Source organism: Oncorhynchus tshawytscha, linkage group LG11 (assembly GCF_018296145.1).
Source record: "Oncorhynchus tshawytscha isolate Ot180627B linkage group LG11, Otsh_v2.0, whole genome shotgun sequence".
NCBI classification, from domain to species: Eukaryota; Metazoa; Chordata; class Actinopteri; order Salmoniformes; family Salmonidae; genus Oncorhynchus; species Oncorhynchus tshawytscha.
The window spans coordinates 35,473,475-35,491,653 of record NC_056439.1 but is presented as its reverse complement, the minus strand read 5'-3'; the positions used below and the strand labels follow the sequence as shown (position 1 = coordinate 35,491,653).

Genomic DNA, 18,179 nt, shown 5'->3' with positions numbered 1-18,179 from the left:
TCTTTTTGGTCTTAATTTAGGGTTAGGTATAAGATTAGCAGTTGGTTAGGGTTAGGTTTAAAGTTACATTTTAAGAAGATAAATTGTAGAAATAGGTGACCAAATGTTTTTTTTCTCGCCTGAGTATTTAAAACATGTTACCTTTATTTAACTCTCTTGCGTGGACATTTTGAAATGAAACATGGAAATTTGAAAAATAAGCTACGGGAGTTTATCGAGCGTGAATTAAGACTACCTTCATGTAGTAAGACATGTATAAAAGCAACAGATACCATTAATAAGAAGGGGCTAGAAGCGTCTTACATGTATATGGTGAACTACCGAGTGTCTAGGACAGGCAAGCCCCATATTATTGTGGAAGTCTTATTTCTTCCTGCTGCCGTGAATATGGGACAATGCTGGGGGAAAAGGTTAAAAAAACTATACAGACAATACTTCATCAAACACTGTTTCACGACGCATCAGTGACATGACAGGAGATTTTTTGAAACAATTACTTCTTTGCATACAAGCCAGTGAATTATATGTGTTACAGCTGGATGAGTCCAACAGACGTGGCGGGCCTGGCACAGCTGTCCGTTACGTTTATGGGGGGTCAATTAAGGAAGACATCTTCTTCTGCAAACCACTGGAAACCAGGACAACATGAGATAATATTTTTAAAGTACTGGACAGCTTTGTGACATCAAATGGACTTTGGTGGTCAAGATGTGTTGGTGTCTGTACTGATGGCGCAAACGCCATGACAGGGAGACATAGGGAGTGATACTGAGTGACCTGGGTGCGCAATTATGCAGGTACTTTCCCGAAACGGACGACACAAACAACTGGATTCGTTAGACGCTTTCATGTCCTGCCTCCAGTCCATTTACCGATATCTGAACAAGAGAGTCTCATTGAAATTGCAATAGCAGTTCTGTGATAATTAATTTAATTTAATCAGAAGCCACTGCCAGATTTCTGGCTAGGGCTGTGATCAGAGTATCCTGCCTTGGCAATCGGAGCTGTTAGGATACTGATGCCCTTTGCAACCAGGTACCTATGTGAGAGTGGATTCTCGCCCCTCGCTAGCATGAAAACTAAATATAGGCACAGACTGTGTGTGGAAAATGATTTAAGACTGAGACTCTCTCCAATATAACCCAATATTGCAGAGTTACAGGTATGTGCATCCTTTCAAGCACACCCTTCTCATTAACCTGTGGTGAGTTATTCACAATTTTCAATGAACAAATATGTTTTTATATGTAAGATGGCTAAATAAAGAGCAAAATTATTGATTATTATTATTTGTGCCCTGGTCCTATAAGAGCTCTTTGCCACTTCCCACGAGCAGGATTGCGACAAAAACTCACACTCATTCTTATGTTTAATAAATGTATCGTATAGTGTGTGTGTGGCAGGCTTATAATGATGGCAAAAAACAACATTTGAAAGTGCACTGACCCTGGTGCTAGAGGGGGTATACAGCTGGAGGTTGAATGTTTGAAGGGACTATAAAAAGTTTGGCAACCACTGCAGGAAATGACATATTGCTGTTTTTCTAAAATAATAATCTTAAAGTATTTGTAAAATACCACTGTTGAGAGCATTTGATATGTGTAATCCTCTAACAATGTTTGCTATGTGGGCCTAAGTGTTATTTAACCCAGAATAGTGTGCTGGGATGGTAACGTAATACTCTATCAAAGAAGCTGTCTGTCTGAAGCACTCTGGGAAAACTGAGCAATTGAGTGCAAGACGTAGTGTTTTGATTTCCCTGCCGCTTCCTTGAGCAGTCTGGCATTTGTCTGCCTGGAGCATGCCCTTCAGGAGGAGTCGTGGGAAATCCTGCAGTCAACCCCCCCACCCCAACCGATACCCTGCCTGGGCACTCACACTCACAGGCAAAACAGCTGTTAAAGAGATGGTAGGGGGATTGTTCTTACGACCAAATACATCCATCTCATTATGGGCTGGTACATGTTTGGAATAACATTATGACAGGCTGCAAATAGAACGCTGAATGGTACTTACTGGACTGCTGTTATTAGTATTGAGGGACTGTATCACTCTTAGAAAGACCAAAGATTTGCTTACTAAAAATAATCTCCCGTTTCCCTTTAAATTCAGAGAGGTGGGTAGGAGTGAGTGTATTGGTAGGGGAACAGTATTTAACCAGTGTGTTCTGAGCAGAGGACAGAAGGAGGAGGGGACAGGCAGGGACAGGCAGGGAAAGGGGTGTGAGAGGTAATTTTAACTGAGAGCAAGTGCTCCAGAGAGGGAGAGAGAGCAAGAGCATGTGTGTGGGAGGGACAGAGAGTGAGAGAGTGTGAGAGCAAGTCAGCGGACGGGGGCTGTAAATCCGTTAACAGGGGCGCTCTGTGCATTTGTTAGACATCTTGGCTGTCAGCCCAACTTGGCTCATTGTAATCAAGGCATGATCGTGGACTCCAAGCAGCCCTCTCCGCCACCTCGGCTGTTGCCTCGCGCTTGGACCCAGCCCAGGTTTCAACGCTGACATGGAGAGACCTGTGAGTGCCTTCTCGCTCTCTCTCACAATCTTTCTCTTGCACTCTCTCTAGCTCTTTCTCTCCCTGCCTCTCTCGTTGTCTCCTGCTACAGGCTAGTTTCTCTGCTCCCCCTTCCTCCTGTCTCCAGATGGAGGTTATAGCTGTAACTAACTGCAGTGCTTCAGTCAGACATCCTGTCTCTATTCTCCTTCCTGGCCTACCAGTAGGTGCTGGGGATGCTGGGTGGGAAGGGACTAGAGAGAGAGAGAGGCTCTGCCGACCTCGGTTCTGCAGGCCCCCCTGCCTGGGCATGGGTGCCATAAACTGGCAATCTCACAGCCTATGTGGGTGTTTACGTGTGTGGGGCTCAGCCAGCTACCGTGTGCTAAGGACCTGCCTTCTTCACAGGCGATCACAGTGACAGGGGCTCGGAGAGAGAAAGGAGGTACCCCAAACCCAGACGGGTACATCCACATCTCCCTCACCACACATGGAAAATGCTGTGTCCCTCCCTCGCTGTGATACTGTAGCTGGCTGTTCTTGTTAGCCACCATTCGCCTGCATGAGTGCTGGTGGTGTTCCTTTCCCTCTCTGTCCTATTCCTGGTGTCATCATGGCCTGTTTTGTTTGGATACCCTGACAACCAGAAACTCTAAAGCAGCTCGGCACTTCCCGCCCTGCCTCTCTGTGAGTCCCAACTTCTTTCTCACTGTTTTCACAGGCTTTAGATTTAATTTGATGCTATCTCATCCTGTTAAAGCTATTTGCTAATGTTCAGTTTGGGCTGTCTGGGAATCATTGCCATTGGCTACACTGCACTGGAAACATACTTAAAGATTTTCAGTCTGTCCATTTAAAACAAATAGCATGGCTGATGAATGTGCCATTTTCCGACTGCATGTTAAGGTTTTTGAGGAATGTGAATGTTGGTCTTAACATGGAGCTTCAAATAATATATTCCTTTCTTCAGTCAATTTTAAAACAAGATATTTGACCAACACCTCTCTTCCAAAATCTCCTACCATCTGTGCCAGGAGTGTGGCAGCCGCTCTTTGTGGCCAATGCAGTGGCAGTGGAACGGCTTGGAAGGATCCCGTGCAGAGTCAGAGAGCTGTGGGGTGTAGGCTACGCTGGGAGTCATTGTTCTGCAAAGTGGAATTTCACATGGAGCAGCCAGGATCATCTTTTGTCGTCACTTTGGTGGCAGTGGGTGACTGGCAGGCAGGCAGTTTTGCAGTGAGTGCCACCTCTTGGCTCTCTGTCTGTGGCAGTCGAGCTGTCTGCTAGGTCTGTGCTGCAGACCTCACCGTAGTCGCTTTATATGGGGGAATTGTACAACATGGGGTTGAAAGGGATATGTTTGTTATGGTTTCCTCCCTGGTTAAGATTGTTGTCACACTGCCTCTCTGATGTCAAGTCATTGTATAACTAGATTTGAGGAGGCCTGGGTCTAGCTTTGATTTGGCCACTTGTTGGTTTTGTTGTTTGTTTAGACTGTCACCATTAGCGTTATTTGCTGTATATTTTGACCTTTCATACTCTTCATGATAAACCCATTACAAGGATGACAGGGGGAGGACAATGACAGAATTGGCTTTGAAAATCCACTTTATTGCCCTCTTGGCTCTTGTTGGTGTGTGTGCATATGCATTTCTGTGTGTATTGTAGGAGCTCAAGGTGTATACTAACCTTATATGAAGGAGCTAGTGAACTTTGGGAATTGTATCCCAGAGTGGTGTTTCTGCTGTGCCAAAACAATCTGGTCACTTTCCTCTGAGCACTGTGTGTGGCTGTTATTTGTTCAGAACTGACACTACAGTATGTGTGGTGTGGGCATTCACTTAGCCTGGAGAGGAAACAAGTGTTATTCAGCGCTACGTCATTAGCTCTGCTCAGGGCATCCATGTGCCTTTTTAAAATGTTCTCCATTTGAGTTTTACTCATCATACACAAGTGTCAGCACAGACACTGCTGGAGTTACATCTAAAAGGACCCACAACGGATCGCAATAATGCAATTTCATACCAACGCCAGCATTTAATTAGCAGATCAAATAATCATAAGTTGAGCTCAAAAAAATAGGAAAATGACAACTTAAATGTGATCCCCAATCAGAGACAACGATAGACAGCTGCCTCTGATTGGGAACCACACTCGGCCAAAACAAAGAAATAGAAAACAGACTTTCCAACCCGAGTCACACCCTGACCTAACCTCAAGAAATTTCATTTTGTCAGTATTTAACATTTGGAAATGAATTACAGTTCAAGAAATTACAGTTCAAGAAATAACCAAATATAGAGAATAATAAGGATCTCTAAGGTCAGGGCGTGACACAGATGTGATGCATATATGTACATATAAATATATGGATGAGCGAAGGCCGTGCGGCATAGGCAAGATGCAGTAGATAGTTTAGAATACAGTATATACATTATACAGTATATACATGAGTAATGTAGTATTAAGTAAACATTATTAAAGTGGTGTTATTTAAAGTGACTGGTGATACCTTTATTTCCATTTATTTAAGTGTCCAGAGATTTGAGTCTATGTAGGCAGCAGACTCTCTATGTTAGGGATGGCTGTTTAATAGTCGGATGGCCTTGAGATAGAAGCGGTCTTTCAGTCTCTCGGTCCCAGCTTTGATGCACCTGTACTGATCTCGCCTTCTGGATGATAGCGGGATGAACAGGCAGTGGCTCGGGTGGTTGTTGTCCTTGTGATCTTTTTGACCTTCCTGTGACATCGGGTGCTGTTGGTCTCCTGGAGGGCATGTAGTTTGCCCTTGGCGATGCATTGTGCAGATGGCACTACCTTCTGGAGAGCCTTGCGGTTGAGGGAGGTGCAGTTGCTGTACCAGGCGGTGGCACAGCCCGACAGGATGCTCTCGATTGTGCAGCTGTTCAAGTTTGAATGTTTTAGTTGACAAGCCACATTTCTTCAGCCTCTTGAGGTTGAAGAGGTGCTGTTGCGCCTTCACCACGGTCTGTGTGGGTGGACCATTTCAGTTTGTCCGTGATGTGTATACCGAGGAACTTAAAACTTTCCACCTTCTCCACTGCTGTCCCGTACATCTGGATTGGGGGGTGCGCCCTCTGCTGTTTCCTGTCCACCATCATCTCCTTTGTTTTGTTGACGTTGAGTGAGAGGTTATTTTCCTGACACCACACTCCGAGGGCCCTCACCTCCTCCCTATAGGCCGTCTTGTCGTTGTTGGTAATCAGGCCTACCACTGTAGTGCCATCTGCAAACTTGATGATTTAGTTGGAAACGTGCATGGCCACGCAGTCATGGGTGAACAGGGAGTAGAGGAAAGGGTTGAGAACGCACCCTTGTGGGTGGTGTTGAGGATCAGCGGGAGTGGAGATGTTGTTTCCTTTCTTCAACACCTGGGGGTGGTCCGTCAGAAAGTCCAGGACCCAGTTGCACAAGGCGGGGTCGAGACCCTGGGTCTCGAGCTTAAGGACGAGTTTGGAGGGTACTATGGTGTTAAATGCTGAGCTGTAGTCAATGAACTGCATTTTTACGTAGATATTCCTCTTGTCCAGATGGGATAGGGCAGTGTGCAGTGTGATGGCGACTGCATCGTCAGTGGACCTGTTGGGGCGGTAAGCAAAATGGAGTGGGTCTAGGGTATCAGGTAGGGTGGAGGTGATATGATCCTTGACTAGTCTCTCGAAGCACTTCATTGTAACAGAAATGAGTGCTATGGGGCGATAGTCATTTAGTTCAGTTACCTTAGCTATCATGGGACAGGAACGATGGTGGCCATCTTTAAGAATGTGGAGACACACTGGGATAGGGATTGATTGAATATGTCAATAAACACACCAGCCAGCTGGTCTGCACATGTTCTGAGGACACGGCTAGGGATGCCGTATGGGTCGGCAGCCTTGCGAGGGTTAACACGTTTAAATGTTTTACTCACATTGGCCATGGAGACGGAGAGGCCACAGGCTTTGGTAGCGGGCCGTGTCAGTGGCACTGTATTGTCCTCAATGCGACCAAAGAAGTTGTTTAATTTGTTTGGGAGCAAGACATCAATGTCTGCAACGGTGCTGGTTTTCTTCTTGTAATCCGTGATTGACTGTAGACCCTGCCACATACGTCTCGTGTTTGAGCCGTTGATTTGCGTCTCTACTTTTTCTCTATACTGACGCTTAGCTTGTTTGTTTGCCTTGTGGAGGGAATAGCTCCACTGTTTGTATTCGGTCATGTTCCCAGTGGTGGTTCGCGCTTTCAGTTGAGCGAATGCTGCCATCATTCCACAGATTCTGGTTAGGAAAGGTTTTAATAGTCACAGTGGGTATGACATCTCCGATGTACTTGCTAATAAACTCAGTCACCGAGTCAGCATATACATCAATGTTATTGTCAGAGGCTATCCGGGAACATATCCCAGTCCACTGTCAGTGATTTACTTAGAATTCAAGGCATACGTTTGCGCTTAGTGGGACTATCATTAGTTTTTCAACAGGACAATGACCCAACACACCTCCAGGCTGTGTAAGGGCTATTTGACCAAGAAGGAAAGTGATGTTGTGCTGCATCAGATGACCTGGCCTCCACAATCACCCGACCTCAACCCAGTTGAGATGGTTTGGGATGAGTTGGACTGCAGAGTGAAGGAAAAGAAGTCAACAAGTTCTCAGCATATGTGAGAACTCCTTCAAGACTGTTGGAAAAGCATTCCAGTTCAAGTTGGTTGAGAGAATGCCAAGAGTGTGCAAAGCTGTCATTAAAGCAAATGGTGGCTACTTTGAAGAATCTAAAATATATTTTGATTTGTTTCACACTTTTTTGGTTACTACATGATTCCATGTGTTATTTCATAGGTTTGATGTCTTCACTATTATTCTACAATGTAGAAATAGTAAAAAATAAAGAAAAATCCTTGAATGAGTAAGTGTGTCCAAACTTTTCACTGGTACTGTATATATTTTTTGCTATTTAATGTTGTTGTATTATACCAGTTTTTATTCAAAGCCAATCTGATGTTTTATTAAGTTATTGTAACGTGTGTTGTTTGAAGGAGACCAAGGCGCAGCGTAATTGGTGGTCATCATATTTATTTAAATGAGAACCAGCAACAAAATAACAAAATGAAACCAAAACAAACTTACCGTTCCATAGGCTACAAGAGTTGTACAAAAACAAGATCCCACAACATAGGTGGGGAAAAAGGCTACCTAAGTACTCTCCCAATCAGAGACAACGATAGACAGCTGCCTCTGATTGGGAACCACACTCGGCCAAACACAAAGAAATACAAGACATAGAATGCCCCCCCCCACATCACACCCTGACCTCACCTCAAGATTTTATGTGTTTAACATTTGGAAATGAATTACAGTTGATTATTAAAGAGTGGGCTTATCTGGAACAACCATGGGCTTAAAGGGTACATTCAGTACCCATTAAGTCTAGTATGGACTTTTAACATATTTTATCAAATATTTTGATGTCACATTAAATATATTGTGAAATTAAAGTCATAAAACTTCACGAGAGATTCCTCTTTTATCTTATCTCCACTTTCCTTATGAAAATTAGGGCTGTGTACGTTAGAAATGTCTAAACTTAGATTTTGGTGGGCTAAATAGGTACACTTACCCTAATATCACCAGAGAGTGCTACGAGAATGCTCAGGATCAGAAGCCCAAAGTTGACCCAGATAGTTTTTTTGGATTAGATTCTCCATCCCTGTGATTTGTGCTCTGAATACATTTCAAAATGGTGTGTCTGTCAATTTACCAGCTGTAGTTTTTATAGTTAATTGGATTTGTGTTATAAGGCCTAGCGGCCTTCATGGTTACTGTAATGACTATTGTTCAGTCAAAACCACAGAGTGCCACAGTGGTATGACATATGAAATGCCTTCGGTTTTAAAAGTGGCGTAAAACACACCCTGTTTCAGCCCCATAAGAATTCAACGAGGCTTTAGTCAGGGCCTTTTGTCGTATGAGGAGACATGCTGCTCTGTTCTGTAGTGCTGACGGCATCAGGATGTTTAGGATGCTATGCTTTGCTCTGCTATTCCTACTGGGTAACTGAGCCCAATTATGAACAGTCCATGAGGACACGTATGTTTGTGGGTTTGTGTGTGTTTACTACTATTACTGTGCGTGACCGCAACAGACACCATTGGTGTAGAAAGATGGAGATAATATTTCATACTCATGGATGGATCCTTCTGTAAATCACATCAAGCCGAGAATTGTAAGAAGATCATTTCATCAGTGCTTGCTACATATTGTTGGCTGGATTTTGCTGAGAGTTAATCATTCTGAATGCCCATCATGCACTGGATTGTTTATTGTAGATACTGTAGCCACTCACAGGTAGGCTTAGTTTCTGTACAGCACTTTGTGACATCAGCTGATGTAAGAAGGGCTTTATAAATAAATTGGATTGATTGAGGTACCAATAAGATTCTACATTGAAGCTCTGATGAGCTGAGTATTCTCTCTCTCGTCTCCAGACCCCCAGTGACGTCATGTTGAAGAAAGAGAAGGATGTGGAGCTGGATAAGAAGATTGAGGCACTCCGCAGGAAGAATGAAGCACTCATGAAGAGGTACCAGGTGAGTTAGTGTTCAACTGTTCTTACTCTGAAACAGAGACACTGTTTTAAACCTGCACTGAGAACATGGAGAAGTTAGAGGATTGGGGTTGACAGACCTGACATTTTTTATTTAATTCTACAAATTATTATACAAAATTCTTGCAACCAATATAATGTTATATATATGGGGGATACAACCATCCCAGCTCTACAGATTTTTCTGCGAAGAGACAGAATAAATATATAATTTGTTCTGGTACTGTCCAAATTATGTAGCTTGTTTTTGGTCGCAGGTTCAGGAATGGCTGAAGTATCGCAAAATCTACCTGGAGCTAACTCTGAAAATTGCACTGCTGGGTGATTTTGAAAAGTCATAGTCAATCGATAAATAATATAATACTACTTTTAGCAAAAATGTTTATCTTTAATTTACAATCTGTGGAAAACATCACAGCACAGTTGAAAAATATATGGCAAATAGAAATCAGAACTGGATGGTCTTCAGAGATAGATGGGAGGGGTTGAGCGTAGCTGAAGGATGGGATATAGTATGTGTAAGATGGAAGTAGAAGCCAAAGTGGTATTGTCCATTAGTTTGCTCCAATTAGGGGAGGGGTGGTAGGGTTAGGGGAAAATAATAAAGAAACATGTATTTTAAAGCATATTCAGTACCAGTCAAAAGTTTGGACACACCTACTCATTCAAGGGTTTTTCTTTATTTTTACTATTTTCTACATGTCTTAAAGTAATGATGGACTGTTATTTCTCTTTGCTCATTTGAGCTGTTCTTGCCATAATATGTACTATGTACCAAATAGGGCTATCTTCTGTATACCACCCCTACCTTGTCACAACACAACTGATTGGCTCAAACACATTAAGAAGGAAAGAAATTCCACAAATTAACTTTTAACAAGGTACACCTGTTAATTGAAATGCCTTCCAGGTGACTTCCTCATGAAGCTGGTTGAGAGAATGCTAAAGAGTGTGCAAAACTGTCATCAAGGCAAATGGTGGCTACTTTTAAAAATCTGAAAAATATTTTGATTTGTTTAACACTTTTTTGGTTACTACATGATTCCATATGTGTTATTTCATAGTTTTGATATCTTCACTATTTTTGTACAATGTAAAAAATAGTAAAAAGAAAGAAACACACACACACACACACACACACACACACACACACACACGTAAGTATGTATATGGGGGATTGGAAATTATGCAGACAATTACATTGATTCAAGCTACAATCTATACGCAATATTAAAGCTGATCTACCCCCTAAAGAAAGAAAAAAATAGACCTGCCGTCTTTCTGGATTTTAGACCTTAGATAATGATAAGTATCTAACAACTAGCCTTGTATGGAGTGAAGATCTAAGAGAAATACTGCATTTTAACTCACATTTTTTACAGGGTTTGTTGACGACTAATAATAATATCAGGTTCCTGATGTTGTCAAGTGTTTCATGTTCTGTTTCATTCCATGCAGGAGGTAGAGGAAGACAAGAAGAGAGCGGAGAAGGAAGGAATGATACTGCAAAGCCCTAAGGGTAAAGCAGGGGACTTAACCATCACCATCAACAAGTCTACCAGCGTGAGTTGCCCCGTCTGCCTACAGAGATGTACACAGAGATGCTTTTACATACCGAATAGTTCTGAAATATGAATATTCATACCAACACAATTACAATGTCCATATTGATGAACGAAACCATATGCATACACATATTATCAGCAATAGAGATGTATTACTGAGATACTGTGATTCACACTGTCATTTTCACTTTGCTATTGAGTAGGATCCTCGTGTTGTGATGACCAAACCAGGGGCGGGTGGTTCTCCCACCACAAAGTGGGTCCAGGAGCTTGGGGAGAGGGAGGCGGAGGGGAACCTGCTGGGCTCTGGGCGGGGCAGGAGGAAGCAGCTACTGGTCACCATGGCTGGCAACACAAAGGTAAACAACATGACGAGCCTATGAGGTACAGCAGGAATTATAAAGTTCTGTGGCCAACTGTAGTCAAATGATGCCATTGAATGATACAAATTATGTTTAGGGCCAGGACTTTTTTCTGATAAGGTCACTTGGTCAGGGGAAAGTCCTAACCTCATTGAAATTATTGATATTGATGATCCATGGTTGTTTGATCCCAGGGTAAGAGGGTGGTGAGTGAGAGGCTGGAGAGAAGACCAGGTCCATTTCCCCTCAGTCCACTGGATGTGAAGAGCCCTACAGAGGACAACCAGCACCGTGTGGAATCAACAGCAAGAGGAAAACACCAGCACACTCACACAGCAAAGAGGGACACAGGACCACAGGTCATCAGTGCATACTTTGGGCCGAATCCTAGCTTGAGACATGACACTCTAAACTGAGAGTCCTTGGGGAAATCGATAGGCCTATGTCATAATAGCCTGCTTTTTATAGATTGAGAATATGGCAGTTGGCAATGCACTTTTTTACACTGTCAAGACTTTGGCTAGTTTATATTGCTTCCACATCATTCCCTGCTCTGTACCTAGTTGTCTAGCCACCCCCCCACCCCCCTCCTCCCTTGTGTCTGTCCGCTCATACGCTGCTGTCTTGTTTTACATAGTCGTCAGACATGCCGGCTGGCCCCTCCCCTCCTGTAAAGAAGCACAAAGACTGTTGGACAGAGGGCGGGCTGCAGGGGTGGTGATTGACTGGGGGGGGGGCAGGACTGTGAACTCTTCTGTCACACTGGTCTGGCCTGGAGCTATTTGGGCCTGCTGTTTTTTTTAATTGTTATTTTATTTTACTTGGCAAGTCAGTTAAGAACAGTCTTATTTACAATGACGGCCTACCCCGGCCAAATCTGGACGACGCTGGGCCAATTGTGTGCCGCCCTATGGGACTCCCAATCATGGCTGGATGTGAATCAGGGACTGTAGTGATGCCTCTTGCACTGAGATGCAGTGCCTTAGACCACTGTGCCACTCGGGAGCTCCAAGTGTAGCTAGTAGCTTCTGTAGTCAGAGCTGAGAGTGCTCAGTTGACATAGTTTGTTGAAAAATAAATATATCACATTTGATGGTATATGGTGTATTGTTTTCCACAGTATTCTGATCTGGAGGGCCATTATACTGTAGCAGAGCCCCTCAAGCAGTCCTGCTGGGGTGTAGCTGCTGTATTCAGACAGAGCCGAGAGCCCTCAGCAGACAGCAGACACACAGCTTGTTAGTCCCTCTGTCTCTACAGTGGCATGGCTGTTATCCTCATGAGACTGTAGGGAGAAGTATTTATCTAGCTGATCCAGGGCTTTCGTTATATCCCCTGACACTGGGCCGGCCATTGAGAATGGCTGCAGCAAATAACTTGGAAAATAGATCATAAATGGCTTGTGTGTGTTTTCCTCCAAGGATTTTTCTTTCATTTTGGTTTTCAGAGCCATTGTTTAAGCTTACCATTTAAGGACAATTAAGATGGTCCTTATTGAGTTACTGTATTTCAAGTCCCAAACATCCTGCCTGTTAGGGCTGCTCATAGCTCTCTATTACTTCATGAGTTATGATTCGGCGATGTGATATGGTCGTTTATAAATACGTACAGATGGAAACGTTTTAAAAGAACTGCCTGATGCAGGTGGTTTCATAGAAGCTGTGCAGGCACACATACGCATGCATGCACGCACGCGCACACACACGCGCACACGCACACGCACACGCACACGCACACGCACACACACACACACACACACACACACACACACACACACACACACACACACACACACACACACACACACACACACACACACACACACACAGTACTCCCAGCTGCTCTGTGAAATGCCACACGGTTTCTGATTTAGAGCCCTTGGACACACAGAGTCTTTGGGACAGCTGCTAGTGTTCTGACTGTCGTCGGGAACACACAAGAACACACACTCTTACACGCACATGGCCCAATCAACACACTGACGCACACTACCGGCAGCTGATCCTCCAGCACTAAAAAGTGAAACCCAGCCAGTCTGTCAGGCTCTGTGAATAGAGAGTGGATCTGTGCTGCAGGAAGAGTGGAGAGCTGCACAAAGCTGTAGTGTGGGACAGGACAGACAGACCATGGCTCCAGAATGATCTAGAACACAACCCTGTGTTTAGAGGCTGCTGCTGCCAGGTCCAGTGAAGTTAACGTGACAAATGTACAGGGTGAACAGGATGTTCCCTGGCTGTGTTTCTGGCCTAAATCTATCTGGACAGACGCTCATAGTCATGCCATGTACACTGAATCAGCGTTTGAGCCATGGCCAGTGTTTGATACAGCCGTGAAAAACTAGGCCTGTTTGCCAGGTCCACTTCTATTTGGACCCCGCTTACATAACGTTGTTCAGCCTCTATATGGGGGCGATTGCTCTGCAGAACACTCTCTTCAGACAGCCAGCCCTGTTACTGCAGCAGCATAGGATGAGAGTGACAAGGCGAGCCTCAGGCTGGTACTATCACTACAGGCCCTGGGATAGAGCGAGAGGAAGAGATGGAGAGAGAGCGAGAACCAGGCTTGCAGACAGGTTTTTCCAGTCTCTGTTACTCTCCTAAACCACAGAGAGCCTGCTCTCCTCCGCCACATTGTTGCCCCATTCCTGCCGTCATGAAAATCATCATTTCATCTAATTAACATTTGGCTGCCTTTTGTTCAGAATGGGCTCATTATGCCGCCAACGGCAGGACAGAGTGGGCAGCATGCCAATGAAGGGGGAAAGAGGGATGGAGATAGGAGAAGAAAGCGAGTGGAATAAAGCGTGTGAGAGAGGGGGAGGAAAAGTGATTTACAAGAGTTGTAAGAGAGGGAGAGGGATCCTTTTTGAGTGTGTGCGCACAGGGGAACAAAACCCCAGGCTCAATGGTATGACTCCGAAGGTGTTCTATCATTCCTCGGACAAGCTCACTCTGTCTCAAACTGTTCTGGAGATGGCTGTTAGTAGCACCAGCAGTCTAGGGTTTATTCAGTAGTGGAACGTTTAGAAGGTTGGCAGTAGAGACGTTGAATTTAATGGATACTGGGAGGGAATATTGCTTTAAGAATATAAATAATCCCAAATCATATATGAAAAAGGTAATAGAAAAAAGATTGGCTAAGGGTCAAAGTAAAACTTTTTTTTAAAGTCTCTTGCTCCCACCCCTCCCCAGGGCTTCGCACCGGGATGTATATAATGGATATATCGGCAAGAAATTGGTACAATTGGGACTGTTTGAAAGGGGATCAATTAAACATTGCCTGTTTTATTTTTTTCCCCCCCAGTTGATATTCGGTGAATTCTGTGTAAAATCGATATTTCATAGTGTCTTTGAAAAAGACTATGATACCATGTGTCCACTTGGGGGCAGTGTAGCTCTTTGAAAGTCTGAATTGTGCTGCTGAGGACAGGAACAGTTCATTTTTGTGACAGCAATATCAGTGGCAGCAGTGGGACCTGCTGTAGTATGATCCTTCTGTATAAGAACTTAGTTGATAGACATCATCATTGTTTTTGTCGTGCTGATAACGTCTTTCTCTCTCCTCCATTCTCTCTTCTCTCTCTTTCAGGATGAAGTGGGGCAGGGGAAGCTTTTGACAGAGGAGCGTCACTGGCTGTCAGAGTGTGAGCCTTACCACCAGGTAAGAGACCAGACCCCTCTTATTGGCACTTAATTGCTTACTGTCCTAAGCCAATCAATTACCATGAATATAAATGTAACCTAAGTACCATATTACCAACATTTCATTATGCATTCTTTCACATTTTGTTTAATTGTCCAATTGTGCATACTTAATCTTCTTTTGAAGAGTGTGTGCATTGTCCATCATAGGATAATCCATGTCAAATCAGTGTGCACATGTCAGCGTAGGTGTTGAGCAACTCAGGAGTTGCGTGTTGAAACCCAGAGGCGGCAGCTTAGAGGCACGTTCACTTCAAACGGTGTTACATGCAGTCTGACTGACATCATCATCAGGTTATTACTGCCTTATTACTACTCCATTACTGCAAACCGAGCTTGCCGATGAGCCTCTTCAGCTCACTGGTCTTGGTCTTTAAAACACACACTGCGTTCCAGACCTCTGGAGTCTGCCATAGTGTCAATGATTCGCCCCATGAGTTACGTGGAGCTGTAGCATCCACAATGAGAACAAAGTCTCCGATGGTGAAACTCAGCTTTGTGCTGTTCCACTTCGGACGATCCACCAGCTGCATTAAGTACTGCAGTGCATCTCCTCCTCATGGACTGCACCAGAGTTGCCAGTTCTTGCTGTCAGATGTTACCCCACTCTTCCACCAAGACACCTGCAAGTTCCCAGACATTTCTGGTCGGAATGGCCCTAGCCCTCACCCTCTGATCCAACAAGTCCCAGACGTGCTCAATGGGATTGAGATCCGGGCTGTTCGCTGGCCATGGCAGAACACTGACATTCCTGTCTTGCAGGAAATCATTCACAGAATGAGCAGTATGGCTGGTGGCATTGTCATGCTGGAGGGTCATGTCAGGATGAGCCTGCAGGAAGGGTACCACATGAGGCAGGAGGATGTCTTCCCTGTATTGAGATTGCCTGCAATGACAACAAGCTCAGTCCGATGATGCTGTGACACACCGCCCCAGACCATGACGGACCCTCAACCTCCAAATCGATCCCGCTCCAGAGTTCAGGCCTCGGTGTAACGCTCATTCCTTCGATGATGAACACGAATCCAACCATCACCCCGGGTGAGACAAAACCGTGACTTGTCAGTGAAGAGCACTTTTTGCCAGTCCTGTCTGGCCCAGCGACGGTGGGTTTGTGCCCATAGGCGACGTTGTTGCCGGTGATGTCTGGTGAGGACCTGCCTTACAACAGTCCAGCCTCTCTCAGCCTATTGCGGACAGTCTGAGCACTGATGGAGGGATTGTGTGCTCCTGATGTAACTCGGGCAGTTGTTGTTACCATCCTGTACCTGTCCCGCAGGTGTGATGTTCGGATGTACCGATCCTGTGAAGGTGTTGTTACACGTGGTCTGCCACTGCGAGGATGATCAGCTGTCTCTCCTGTCTCCCTATAGAGCTGTCTTAGTCGTCTCACAGTAAAGACATTGCAATTTATTGCTCTGGCCACATCTGCATTCCTCATGCCTACTTGCAGCATGCCTAAGGCACGTTCACGCAGATGAGCATGGTCTCTGGGCATCTTTCTTTTTGTGTTTTTCAGAGTCAGTAGAAAGGCCTCTTTAGTGTCCTAAGTTTTCTTACATGTGACCTTAATTGCCTACCGTCTATAAGCTGTTAATGTCTTAACGACTGTTCCACAGGTGCATGTTCATTAATTGTTTATGGATCATTGAACAAGCATGGGAAACAGTGTTTAAACCGTTTGCAATGAAGATCTGTGAAGTTATTTGGGTTTTTACTAATTATCTTTGAAAGACCTGAAAAAGGGACATTTCTTTTTTTTGCTGAGTTTACAAATGAACCGTGGAAGGGGACTGAAGCATGAGTCTGTGTCAAAGGAATGAGCCATTTTGAGAAGGATGACTCAGCAGGTCAGATGTGAATATTACTGCATACCTCTTTACATTACTTTGTCCTCTCTTAACTTCAGTAGGTCCGCAGTAGTCGATGCCTACATGAGTGAAAAGTGATAGATCTGTAGAGATTCTGCCTATAGGAAGAGAAGCCATTTTCCATGTTTGCGTTGACAAGCCAGACATTCCTGTATGATGGAGCTTACTGTAGAGTTGCTATGCAGAACCCAGTATATGCGCTGCAGCCTGGAGAGCATGTCATTTCTCCTGCTGTGGCCAACCAGGTCATGACAAAGGATCAGTTTTAAGATTTCTCTGTCTTTGGGAAGAATGGCTGGGTGTTTTTAATCTTCAGGCATGGCAGAGCTGCTAGCCTTCCACCTACCCTCAGGACACTGTTCAACAAGACTGGATCCATTCTGTACAGCACCAGTCAAAAGTTTGGACACACCTACTCATTCAAGAGTTTGTCATTTATTTGTACTATTTTATACATTGTAGAATAAGAGTGAAGACATAAAAACTATGAAATAACACATATTGAATCATGTAGTTACCAAAAAAGTGTTAAACAAATCAAAACATATTTTATATTCTTCAAAGTAGCCACCCTTTGCCTTGATGACAGCTTTGCATACTCTTAGCATTCTCTCAACCAGCTTCACGAGGAATGCTTTTCCAACAGTTTTAAAAGAGTTCCCACAAATGCTGAGCAGTTGTTGGCTGCTTATCCTTCACTCTGCGGTCCAACTCATTCCAAGCCTTCTCAATTGGGTTGAGGTCGGGTGGTTGTGGAGGCCAGGTCATCTGATGCAGCACTCTATCACTCTCCTTCTTGGTCAAATAGTCATTACACAGCCTGGAGGTGTGTTGGGTCATTGTCCTGTTGAAAAACAAATGATAGTCCCACTAAGCGCAGACCAGATGGGATGGCGTATTGCTGCAGAATGGACAGATTTCCACCTGTCTAATGTCCATTGCTCGTGTTTTTTGACCCAAGCAAGTCTCTTCTTCTTATTGGTGTCCTTTAGTAGTGGTTTCTTTGCAGCATTTCGACCATGAAGACCTGATTCATGCAGTCTCCTCTGAACAGTTGCTGTTGAGGTATGTCTGTTACTTGAACTCTGTGAAGAACTTATTTGGGCTGAAATTTCTGAGGCTGGTAACTCTAATGAACTAATCCTCTGCAGCAGAGGTAACTCTGGGTCTTCCTTTCCTGTGGTGGTCCTCATGAGAGCCATGTTCATCATAGCACTTGATGCTTTTTGCGACTGCACTTGAAGAAACTTTAAAAGTTCTTGCCATTTTCCACGTTGACTGACCTTCATGTTTTAAAGTAATGATGGACTGTCATTTATCTTTGTTTATTTGAGCTGTTCTTGCCATAATATGGACTTGGTCTTTTACCAAATAGGGCTGTCTTCTGTTTACCACACCTACCTTGTCACAACACAACTGATTGGCTGAAACGCAATAAGAAGGAAAGAAATTCCACAAATTAACTTTTAACAAGGCACACCTGTTAATTGAAATGTTTTATAAGTGACTATCTCATGAAGCTGGTTGAGAGAATGCCAAGAGTGTGCAAAGCTGTCATCAAGGCAAAGGGTGGCTACTTTGAAGA

General features: G+C 44.1%; 1 protein-coding gene across 2 annotated transcripts in view; it reads left to right on the top strand.

Annotated features, from left to right (window-relative positions):
* The first annotated feature begins 2,176 nt into the window (after positions 1 to 2,176).
* Positions 2,177 to 18,179, top strand: part of LOC112261852 (coiled-coil domain-containing protein 9B) — a 48,865-nt gene continuing 32,862 nt past the window's right edge. The window contains exons 1-7 of one of the 2 annotated variants that reach the window (XM_024437481.2): positions 2,177 to 2,513; positions 2,901 to 3,179; positions 8,977 to 9,078; positions 10,554 to 10,658; positions 10,864 to 11,019; positions 11,217 to 11,381; positions 14,611 to 14,682. In XM_024437481.2, coding sequence (XP_024293249.1) covers positions 8,992 to 9,078; positions 10,554 to 10,658; positions 10,864 to 11,019; positions 11,217 to 11,381; positions 14,611 to 14,682 — 585 coding nt within the window. In that variant the 5' untranslated portion in view covers positions 2,177 to 2,513; positions 2,901 to 3,179; positions 8,977 to 8,991. The remainder of the gene's footprint in view (positions 2,514 to 2,900; positions 3,180 to 8,976; positions 9,079 to 10,553; positions 10,659 to 10,863; positions 11,020 to 11,216; positions 11,382 to 14,610; positions 14,683 to 18,179) is intronic. The other variant, XM_024437480.2, reaches the window with a different exon arrangement.